The sequence below is a fragment of the Gymnogyps californianus genome, chromosome 3 (genome assembly GCF_018139145.2).
Source record: "Gymnogyps californianus isolate 813 chromosome 3, ASM1813914v2, whole genome shotgun sequence".
NCBI lineage: Eukaryota > Metazoa > Chordata > Aves > Accipitriformes > Cathartidae > Gymnogyps > Gymnogyps californianus.
Window position 1 is genome coordinate 53363835 of NC_059473.1, and position 12004 is coordinate 53375838.

Genomic DNA, 12004 nt, shown 5'->3' on the forward strand with positions numbered 1-12004 from the left:
TGTAACAATTTATATAATCTTTTTAGAAGGACTTTCTACAGTGGATATAAAAACTGTGATGGAGAAAATATTGTCAGGGTGGAAAGATGTGGTTCAACATCTGGAAGAAGTAGCCAGAAAGATAAAGTACCAGGAAGATATAAATACTTATTTTAAGGAAATGAGTGAGCTTGAGAAGATTGTAATTGAGAAGGATAGCTGGCTTAAAAACGACGCTTCTTCAGCATCCCAGCCCTCAGCAGTCCTGAAAGACTTATGTCAGGTAAGTCTGGCAAAACTTGTTAATTTTGATTGGAAGCTGTTAGGAGCACAGAATACCGCAGAGGAGCTTAGCCTAGTTGGTAACTCAAAATTTCTAAGGCATCCAGGGCACCCGATTTGACTGGAAGATTTTGGTACCTGTGTCAGAGGAGTACTTTAACGTTGTTGTCCTAGTAATGTGGAAGAGCTGTGCTGCAGTAGCTTACTAAAATCTTTGTGTTAACAAGGCAAGTGTGAGATTTGGTTTTGTTTTTCACAGCGGGAGTTAACTCATCTTGTAAGCCTGAGTCCGCGGTTGGAACGCCTGAAAGCCACCTGCAAGGCACTCACTTCTCAGCCCATGCCTCCAAACTTCATTCAGGAGAGCTTGAATGGTTTTCTCAATCACTTCAAGTTGACTCATCAGAAACTAGAGGAATGTCACCATCAGCTGAAGAAAGGTAAATACACATATATATTTTTTTTTTTTTAACATAAGCTGTCCTGATACTAGTGTTCTGATTTTTTTGTTTGTTTTGTTTTTGTTGTTTTGAGCTGATTGAAAACTCACTGAATTCTGGTAGAGTTTTCCTACTGATTCTGGGAGCCTTTGGGTCAGGCTGACAAATCTTTTTATTGACCTGAAAGAATATTTGTATGATCTCCTCTGTGGACACTACAAAATATATCGTTCCATGGTGTTAAAAGTGATTATGCAAGGATGCAACATTCCTGAAACTACATTTAAGGAATTAGCAAAACATATTTAAGGTCGATCACATAGTTTGAAAAGCTGTGTGTTTCTGGTACTTACAGAAATAAATAATAATACTAGAAATGAAAAATGGAAGATTAGGATAACCTTGTAAAATTGAAGTGCGCATGTGAAATTTATTCTTTTTCATAGCTTTGAGCACATTAGTCATACATAATTCCTTTTGCAAATTTCATCTTTGAAGTGATTTGGAATCTGGCTTGCTTTTCAGGCACTTTCTACTTGGGTTTTTGTTGCATTAAAAATTTCATTATGAGCATTCAAACCAGTCATGCTGGCTTCTAAAGGATTTTAAATGTAGTGCACAAAATATGTAGCTCTGTTAATATTTTACAGCTGAATAGAAAGAGCACAGACCTATAAGGAGATTTTTTCCTTAGGTTTCATTTTGTTTCTGAGGAGTTCAAGGAAGCGTTTTGGTAACGGCCCCAAATGGAAGAGCACTAGCACTTTATTGTGTATGTAATAAAAATAGGCTCAATTACTAAATTGTTAGGCCATCTATATAACGTGCTGCACCAGGCCTGCATGCTTCGATTATATCCATGCAGAAAACTGTATGAATAACCTATCTGTCTGCCACGCTCGAATTACAGGGTATGCTTTCATTCTTAATGTGAGGAATGATTATTTTATGACTGTTCTGAGTTCATATACTTCTGAATAATTTTATTGGTATTGTGTATTTTGGTAATTATTCCATGATATGACAAAGATACTCATTTTTTCATGCCACACATCACCTGAGGCGTTATCAGTATATTTGAACCAGTTATTACTTGGTAAAAACACCTTACATATCGTAATATGTTAAATTTGTGTATTTTTTTGAATGGTAATTTCTCTGCGGATTGTGTATTGCTAAAGAACAGAGCGAAATGTCAGATCAGGGTTTCAGTTGTTTATTTACAGCATAGTTTGAATTGCTGTAAGGTAAAAGAACTTCCAGAGCCATATTACTGGGAGAAACAACTGGTGGTGACGCTTGAGCATTTGTGAACTTGACAGGCTTTGACTGACAGCTCCTTTTATGGCTCTTCTTTGAGCCTCTGAAAATTCCCTCGTACAGTGCTACTCAGTCCCATCTCTACAGGCATTTTTTATGGGAATTGTGACTTAATTTTTTTGTCAATTGGAGGCTATTTTAATGATTTTCTTCTCCTTCAGGATTTGCTGTAGTTTAGTGACAGTGCACCTATTTCCTTTTTAATGAATTCTTCCCCCTCCCTTAAATTGATCCTGGGTTTTTGAGAAGAGGAAGCTAGATAACTCTGATTCTCTCTAGAAATGTTGACTCATTCCTTAGTTATAAATGGTATGACAGTTCTGACAGTAAGCTGTTGAAAAGCTACCTGGTGAGTCAGAACAAGGCTTAGGTTAATTTTCACTTGTGACAGTAACGAAATTGCTTAGGAATCCAAGGCCAGAGAATGTGCATACCACAGTACGGGTCTTACAGCTGAAATCCTGTTCACTGCAGTTTTCTAAATCTGATGTTTTCATTCTGAAATGCCAGAGTGAGGTGCTGCCTCCTGCCTGGGATTCCACGGAGGGCTGGCTCGAGCAAAATCTGAGATGCAGTCAAAGATTGCAAGCAGAAACTCCATCTAAACTTTAATTCTCTTTTTAGTCTTCCCAGATAGTGTCTCTGTTCTGGCAACAGGCAGAAAGCTGCTATTTTCATATATTTTTGTGTGTGTGTATGTGTGTGTGTGTGTATATATATATATATAAAAAATGAAAAAAAACCAAAACCCAAACCCTACTATTACACTAATAAATATTTTATGTATGTGTGTTTATATAAAAATATTAACTTATAGTTACTATATGTAGTGTGTATATTTAACTTTTATGTAATATATGGCTATTTTATATGCTATACTTTATATTCTGTATATAGTAGATATCTGTGTGTGTGTTTGCCTATAAATAAGTAGATATGTCTAAAACTTTTTAAAATGAAAAATACTGAATTGTGGGGATTTAGGCATGCAAAAGCCCAAGTACTATTGATTCCACCACCGTGCCCACCCCAAGAGACTTAGGTGCTTAGGTGTATAAGAAAATTCTAAAAATGGGATTGAGGTTTTTAAATTTTTTTTGGGGGGGGGGTTGTCATTGTATATTCATGTTCTATATAATACATATTTCTATATATTTAATGTTTTTTTAAAAGAAAAAAACATTGCCATCAGCAGAAGAGTGTTTTAGCTCTTGGAAGGTCTCAGCAGGATTCAATGTACAAGTATATCTCACGTGATTTCTTGTTTCTAAATGATTCTGATAACTTCGATTGTGTTCACATCTCTTATAATTTGGGTCTTGTGTCTATTTCCTTACCTTGTATTTTGTTCCGTTATTCTTTTTGACGGTACCAGAGACAGAAAGCCAGCCGAGCCAGGACTATGTGGACTCCCTGCAGCAGCTGAAGGACACGCTGAGCGAGCTGGAGTGCAAGCAGCAGTCCATTGCCAGTGGACTGAGTGAACCCAGTAAGGTTGAGAAGGCCCTGCAGCAGGCAAAGGTAACACTTAGCTTCGCACTGAAGCAAGGAAGTTGCTTATTCAGCTACCGTCATCCTCCTTTCTCCTGCCTTGTTTTCAGCGGGGTAACTAAAATGTTACTTAGAGGGAAGTCTGTCGGGGAGTGGTGTGTGGAAGCGGCCTCTGGGGGTTGCTTGCTGAAAGCTGGGTCACCACAGGCTGCTGAGGGATGTGTCCAGGTGAGGGCTGGGTATTTCCAAGCCTGCAGACTTCACAGCTTCTCTTGCTGCCTGTGCCAGGAGATGAGGCCGAGAGCTGGGACTGCTCAGCTGGGGGAAGAGGAGGCTTTGAGGGATCTTATCTGAAGTGCTGCAGCACCTCAGACCTCCCCAGGCTCTCTCCAGTGTGCCCATGTCTCTCTTGTGCTGAGGAGCCCCAAAATGGATGTCAGGGCCCTGAGAGCATCCCCCTCCTAGGAGCTTGGTTGGATCAGATTGGTGACCCGATCCAAGGTCTGCTCCTTTGCCACTGAGTGCAGTTGTGAGGAAAGCCAGGAGCCAGGACCTGCCCTTCCCTCCATTGGGAGCTGCCTTTCAGCTCTCCCTGCCTGAGCTGCACCGCAGCTGCCTGGCAGCTGTGCCTGTGCCCAGCCTGCTTGGGCTGCCGGGGGAGGCCATGTCCCTCCCCTGCAGCACTGCAGGCTCCCTGACCCTGCCTCTGCCCTCCCACTGAGGCCATGGTGTGCAGGCTTGTAATCCTCTCCTCCAAGCACTGAGTATAGCCTACCCAGACGTGGAGTGCCTGCCTGCTTAAACTGTCTCTGAGGTTCAGCTGGTTAACAAATCCATCCCGTTTCATCCTGCTCGGCTGTTATGAGAAAGTAACTGTACTTCTCTGGCCTACAGATTGCCTTTCAAAGGGAAACAGTCCTTGCAAGCCATAAAAGTAGTTGATGCACAAATTCTGTCCAGTGGAAATGGTATTTTGTTTCCTATTATGAGCCTATAAAGTAGGGGAAAATCTATGGATGACAGTTGCTTTGTTAAATATCAGTTGCTGGGGCAGGGCTGGAGTGAGGGGGGAGAATTCATGCGTCTCCAGGACTTTTTTTTTTTTATTTAAAAAACCATAGACAAATACTTCCCCGCCCCCTGCACTGTCCCCCACTGCTTTTGTGGAATCATGCTTAATTCAGAAACATGTATTTTTCCCTATGTGGTGGCATAAGAGGGCTGCAGGTGACTCTGGAGGATCTCTTGAACTCCAGTTGCTTGGTGGGGAGAGGCCTTGTCTGTCTTCATATCCTTCTCTATTCAGCAGAGTGTGATCGAATAGGTATTTTTAAAAGCCCAGTAAACAGAGGTGCTTTGTTTTTTTTGAACCAGCAGATTAAAAAAAATTTCAGAGTTCTTTGGTTTTCTCTTTTAATGTTGCTTCTGTATTGTTTAAAGTTGGCAGAGATTTTCTGGTCCATATGCTGGCTGAATTGCAATGGCATTTAGTCTTTGGAGGCTTGTCTTTTTTCCTACTTTTGCCTGAATCCCTCCTCCCCCTTTTCTTCAGAGACTAATTAACCTGAAAGGACATACTATGCCAGTGTGGGAGCTTTAAAGAGTGTGATGGTACATAGGAACAAACTGTAGATGATGAGTTGCTTGTGGACCTGGGATTGTCCAGCTCCTCCTGCACCGTAGCAGGCACTGATAAGTGCTTCAGGCATAGACTGAAGCCAGGGATTGACTCAGTCTGTGGCCCCCTGCACAGAAAGCTCTTACTTGCAGAAACATACATCCCTCTTCCTAGTCTCATTGCTACCTCACTACCTATCTTTTTAGAGGAAACGGTACACTTTATCCTGTTTTTTCCTGTAAATACAAAGAAAAATTGAGAACATAAACATGTCGAAAGAAAATTCTTCCTCAGTAAAATATATGCGCACACATCCCATGTGTACATATTAAATGTATATACTAGCAAAGTTAAATTCCTGAAATTAGTAATGGTTTCATGTGTTCATTCCAAATTTCTCTCTTAAACAAATTTTAAGCAGGATAACCAAAATGACCAGTTTAATGAAGTGGCAGCATTTTTCGTGTCTTGGCTTATACCTTCAGTTGTTATTTTTCCTTTAGTATTAGGAAATCAGCTATTTCAGCTCAAGTGACTCTTCATATTGGCAATGCCATAGTGAATATATTCATATTGTATCCTCCCTGTATTCCAGCTAGAAGAGTAGCTTTCAAAACTCAAGTATACAGAGCTTTCATTGCAGCTAGATGTTATAATAATTTTACTTTACAAAACTTGGAAGGACACTGTTTGGGTTTTATTGTTTGTTTTTCTTTTTTAAAAAAAATACGTATCTGTGGAGGAATGAAAAAACTGAGGTCCTGGTATGTCTACATTGCAGTTTATTTTGTGACTGCAGCGTAGTGTAGCCATTGCTTTGCTAACTTGAGTGCCAGTACCACACAGCACAGGAGAGGTGTAGGTGCCTGGGTGTGTTTAGCTACGTGGCCAAGCTTTACAGCCCATTCTGTAATCTCTGCTACTGCACCAGTAGAGCAGCTGAAGGTTTTGCTGCTTAAAAGGTTGCTTAGACATCTCTGCTTCAACAACTGCAGTAACTAGAATATTACTTTTCACTGAATCTGCTCTGCACAACAAAACGTTTGATGTACTTGCACGTGTATGTAAGTGTGTACCTGTTGTATGGCTAATACTGGAAGCAGACATAAATTTTTTTCTTTTTTTCTTTTTTCCTTGTAGACAGTTTGTGAGACACTGGAAGCCCAGAAGCCCAGGGTAGATAAACTTGCTGAAGAAACAAAGGCTTTGGAGAAATACGCTTCTTCAGATATAAAAAAGGTCTACACGCAAGAGTTCAAGCATGTGCAGGGACACTGGGACAAGTTAAAGCTCAAGATTTCCAAAGATGTTAAACTACTGGAGGAAATCACATCCAAGTTGAGAATATTTGAGGTAAAATGAAAGGATATTTTTGTTACATAACTCAGTTGTTTAGAGCCCTTTCTTTCTCTGTGTTCCTGCAGGAGTCCAGATGATACTGATTGAGAAGTGTAGTATTGATGGGCCACTAGTCTGGCAGAGGCTGGAAGCATATATAGTGTATTTGTAGCAGGGTAGCAGAGGACTTTTAACATGCCCAGGATATTATTTTATATTCTAATATAATTACCTTTCACTTAAAATTAGCATTCCTCTTCTTTCAATACCAGAAGCAAAGGTTACGGTAAAGTCAAGGGTATGTCAGCTGTGCTGTTGAAGGCTTGATCCCACCAGGGGCTGTGCGCTCTATTGTGGCTGGTGTCAGATGCCCAATGCCTTACTAGTTTGACATCTAAAATTAAAATTCCATACCTGCTACAGAAAACCTGCTCCTTCAAGTAGGGTTTCTGTCAACAGTAAAAAAAGAATTAGTACAGCCTGTTAAAAAAGGAAGTAAAGAAACTGCTTAGACATGGTGAGTTTTCCAGTTCCAACAGATGGCCTCTGAAGTGTCAGGGAGTTAAAGAATTAAGATTAATCAGCACTCTTATATATTTTTTTATATGTATATATACACCCACACCCACATATGAAATCCTGCATGACAGAAAATCCCAATGCTTTAAAAATGAAGGGATTAAAAGCAAGGGTATTTAAAGGGTATTTAGATGTTTAACCCATTGATAAAGAGGGGAGAGATAAGTGCTTAAGTAACTTTAGCCGAGGTTGACTTAGTATTTACTGGTTAGATGGGTTTCTTTGTGTTTGCTTTAAGTCTCTTTAGACTACTTATATTCCTCTGGGGAGAGGAAAAAATAATGAAAACTAAATATATCATGATTTTAGCCCATGGCAATATTATTGTGACCCAAAAGTTAAATAGGCACTAACCATTTTTCAGTATCAGCTTGAAAGTATAAGCTGATCAGAGCAGTATAAAAGCCCAAATATAGTGCTGTTTTTTTGTCCTAGAGTAATGTTTAACTAGACTTTAAGTTTCATATTGTTTCCATATTAATTTTAAACTTCAAAAAGCAGGAAGGTGCTTTTAGAGATTCTCTGTCTCTTGGGATGAAGGCACATGCATTGACTAACAGAAATCTGTATTTTCACATGCATTAAACGTATTTTAATGTGTGGAATTATTTACATTTTTTCCCATTTAACAGAGTATGTATCACAATTTATAAACATAAGCAACTTGCATGCACCCTCTTCAGAACATTGGTGTCATGCATACACACCACCACTTTTCCCCCAAAGTTTCTCTCAGTCTTGCTCTCTCCTCCCTCTGAAGCAGAAAACTGTTCTTCTATTTGATAGTGGATTCAAACTTCAAACTAAGTGATTTTTTTTTAAATTAAGCCAGACAGGACCTTTAATGACTACTCAAGTACAGACACATGTGTTCAAACTGAAATTTATATTAGTAAGGCCAGGTAATTGACTTGCATGACGTTGCAGTGAAAGTTGGACAAGCCATTGCTGATTATGATTCAGAAATAGTAAAAGCCTCAAGTCTCTTTTTTTCTTCTTTTTTTTAAAAAAAGCCGCAAGCCTGGAAGAAGTCATAGTAGGGGTAACAGATTGTAGCTAAATGACTAAGAGCAGAGTGCGCACCCATGCTCCCAGGAAAAGTTTTACTTGGGGAAAAGGCTGGAGGGAAAAACTTGCTCCTGCTCGTAAAGTGTTATTCACTAATTACGTGTTTCAGGGCTTGAGCTGCTCCTAGCAGTGTGTGTGGGGGATGTGTGTGTATGAATAGCATAGGTATGGTAGTACAGTCTCGGCTAGTGAACTTGTAAATGGAAACCACAAACCAACCTATGAATAGGAGGAGGAATTGCAGGGCTTTGGAGGAAAAATGTGTATTTCTTTTATATAACACATTTGTTTAATATTGTTAGGCTGTATTACCTGAAGCATAAAGATAAAAGCTGTCCCTGCTCCCCCTTAAACATGTTCAGGAATATGTGTACTTGTGCACCTACATTTGAAAGAGTTTCTGCTTTTAGTCTGGTTCCTTCAAACCCATCCTTCTGTAGCTACTTGCAGCAGCCTGTGGGATGATGTGGAGCTGTGGAGGAACTGATGCTGCTTGTCAGTGGGAGCTGACTGCCCAAAGTGAGCTGGCTTGTACAGGAGCCTAAAAGAAATTAACTTCTAAGGCTTAGCCAAGCCTTTGGTGATTATTTTCCAGCAACCACCACCTCATTAATTCTTCTCCTAACTTTGACCTAAATGTACGATATCCCACCGTGTCTCATTCTCTTCCTTTCCCTCTCTTTCTGGATACACTTATTAGTTATTTAGCATGACAGAATAAATATTCTGCATGTAAGCCTGTCTCAACATCCTTTGTGCAACAACTTTCTGTCGGTCTTGTTCTTCAAATGATTGCAGCTTTCCAGTTGCCTTGATTATCTGTAGCCACACTGAGCAAGACCTACTTATCTCAATTTTAGCAGCATTTTTTTCTCCCCTGATTTCTCGTAAGTGCAGCACTCCTTTTTCTGCACTTGAATAATGTTCAGTTGAGTGGTCTGTACATGCACCTATTTTCCTAAATCGCGGCTTTAACTGGGTGAAGAATGGCTCCTGAAAACTGAAATTCTCTCTCGTGTTTAACTGAGAGTAGGGTACAGTGCAGTGTGTGTATTAGCATGTGTGCCGTATTAGCATGGCAGGTTTTTTAGTAATCCATTATCCAGTTTTTTAGCCAAAGGTGAAGTGCCCTGTTCTCCACAGCTGTCCAAAGTGATGTTGGTACCACCATGTATGTGAATCACTCACTGATGAAAAATGTGAATTTTTATGCCCATGGGAGTTTTGAAGAGCTATGGAGAGCATTGAAGCCACGCGCTGTTGTATAGATCTGAGAACAGCATTTTGTCCTGAGCGAGATGTTAAAAACTTTCCTGTTACCTTAAAAAGAAGTACAGAAGCTGAAAAAGAAAATAAAGCAGAAGAAACAAAGGAAGTAATTATTAAATAATGGAACATGGAAGAAATATGTAGTGGTGCTATCTGTAGAAATATAGGGCTTACAGTGGGGGTGTTTTTCTCGTGAACTGAATTTTTCAGTACACAGTTCCTGTGTTTTCTAAATGTTTCATAAAGCTGTCAGTGGATGGACAGTCATGTATTTATATTCTCTGATTTTTTTCCTTTTGAAGGAGTGGTACTAATCTATACAGAGATTTTTGTGGTCTAGCACTGTATGGATAAACATGAGAATGTGGAGCAAGTTTAAAAATGTTGTGGATGGCATTGGACAGATCAGGATGGAACTTGTGCTGCAAGAAAGATTGATACAGGAGACTGGTATATGGTCCTGGTGCAGACACTGAATGGGTCAGTACTGGAGATGTGATACCAGAGACACAAGATTAGTTTGAAGAATGGTTGGGCAGTATCTTCTTGGCTGAGAGGAGATGAAGCGTCTGGCTATTAAAGGGGGGGAAAAAAAAAAAGTAAAAGTGAGGGAGGGGAAAAAAGTGAATGGCAACCCTTGGAGAACATATGGTCATGCGCAACTACACGCAAGTGTTGGTTTATTTTTAATGTTTCTTTTTTTCCTAATTCACCTTTAAAAACTGGCATTTCCCAAAACAGCACTCCCCATGTTTAGGTTTTGAAAAGAAACTGCATGTAAGTATTCTCATTTTAACAGTGAGCAGACAGGTGAATAGTGCTTAAAACGTCCTTGTTAGTCTGATGAGCAAGTCAGTGGCAGATCTGCCTGTGGGTCCTGCTGCTCATTTGACATGTGACAGAGGCTCCCCCAAGCTGACACCATGTGCATTAGTGACATGATCTGTGTTTTACTGTGAGACAGTCTGTAATAGTCATGTGAAGGGAAAAGTAGACAAGACTCATTTTATCAGTTTTGCATCTTGTATTTTCTAGAAGAAAATTTCTGTATCTTGTATTCTCTGTTATCGTACCCCTAATAATGTGTAGCTTGCTGTGTCTTTGATTATGTATCACCTTCAGTTCTTTTGAATCTGCTGCATGGCTGTACATCATGTGGTTTTTCTAGGAGTGAACAAGTTAAAATTCAGCACATTTGATCTTTGTTCCTGCCTGGAATAAATTTTAGGAACTGATCCAGTGTTTTAGTTCATGTCTAAAAATTGTGAGCTCTTGTACATCAACAACCTACACTGGGTATTTGACCATTAGTAATTATTTACCTGCGCAGTGCAGGAGCATTTACTTCATTAAACTTCTGTAGACTTGGCTTGTGATTCAGCTGGTTATTTAAATGTGTGCCTAACTTTGTGAGTAATCCCATTTAATTCACTTCAGCTACTTATGTAAGTAGCTTACTGTAGGCAATCTAAATTAGGTATATGTTAAAATGCCTTGTCAAATGGCAGCCTTTATAAATATGTATTTTTTCTTACATTAAGCCATGGTTCACTGTTAAGCCTCCTGGGGTCTGTTTTTTGGAAAATGGTTTTCAGGCTAATCAGCTGCAGGAAATTCCCCCCAAATGGAAAAGGAATGAAGAAAATGTCATGACTTTGACCTCTAATGGTAGCATTGGCCTAAAAATAAACGTGATCTTAGTCTAATGGGTTTTCATTAGTGCAGATGTTTTTTTGAGAAGCAGTGTGTAATGTATTGATCTTGAAAGAACTGTTATTGCAAGGTTTTTAAGGAAACGAAGTGTGTGCTTTCCTCCTTGGTGACATGCAGAGTAGAAGGTGAAGCTGATGAGCTTTGACTTGGCTTCTCAATAACAGTGCTCTCTGACAATTGTGTCAGAATAAAAAGATGCCATCTATTAAAAAACCCAACCAAACAGTCCAAAAATGTTGATTAAAAAAAGTCCAACTATATTATTAAAAAATGACAATCACATAACTCAGTTCAACCAGGACAAGGAAAAACTTTCTCCCTGCTCTAAGTTAGTGGTGGTTTTGTTTGTAAGGGTGATTGGGAACACCCACAATTGCATGGGAAGGAGATGACAACCCTCCTGTCTCCCTCCCCACCTACCTCATCGCAGGATATAAAGCAACTGCTAAATGTTAGGTCAGATAACTCTGAAATTGTGCATGTATTCACTTTTTTCCCCTGTGCATTGCTCTAGTGAGTACAGTAGCTGCTATTGGCCTCAAACAGCTAGATTTTTTTTTTAGTGGTTAGTCTAATCCTCTGTGGTGTTTTCCTTTTATGCCTGTGTTTCTCTAAGGTGAATGGCTTTCCCAGCATAGCTTCTACCTGTCAAGTATGTTTAGCATTACCCCCTCCTCTTCTCCCCACATATATTTCTATAGGGCCCTCTCTTTTCCTGGGAGTGCAGTATGTCTTTCAAATGAGTGTGGTGGAAGCAGTCGTACTTGGTTTCTGTTGTCAGGAAAATGCTATTCCCAGTCTTCAGCCACGCCCTTCATGTGAAGGGTAACCACATACTTCTTGAAGCCATGCTTGCCTCCTTACTTGATCCTGTGTTTGTGTGTGATGGATAGCCTGAAGCAGTGCA

The 12004-nt window shown here is 39.8% G+C and overlaps 1 protein-coding gene across 2 annotated transcripts in view; it reads left to right on the plus strand.

The window, feature by feature from the left end:
• Positions 1 to 12004, plus strand: part of UTRN (utrophin) — a 394556-nt gene that overhangs the window by 103402 nt on the left and 279150 nt on the right. For both annotated transcript variants that reach the window (XM_050894491.1, XM_050894492.1), the window contains exons 19-22: positions 27 to 262; positions 521 to 701; positions 3397 to 3542; positions 6271 to 6483. In XM_050894491.1, coding sequence (XP_050750448.1) covers positions 27 to 262; positions 521 to 701; positions 3397 to 3542; positions 6271 to 6483 — 776 coding nt within the window. The remainder of the gene's footprint in view (positions 1 to 26; positions 263 to 520; positions 702 to 3396; positions 3543 to 6270; positions 6484 to 12004) is intronic.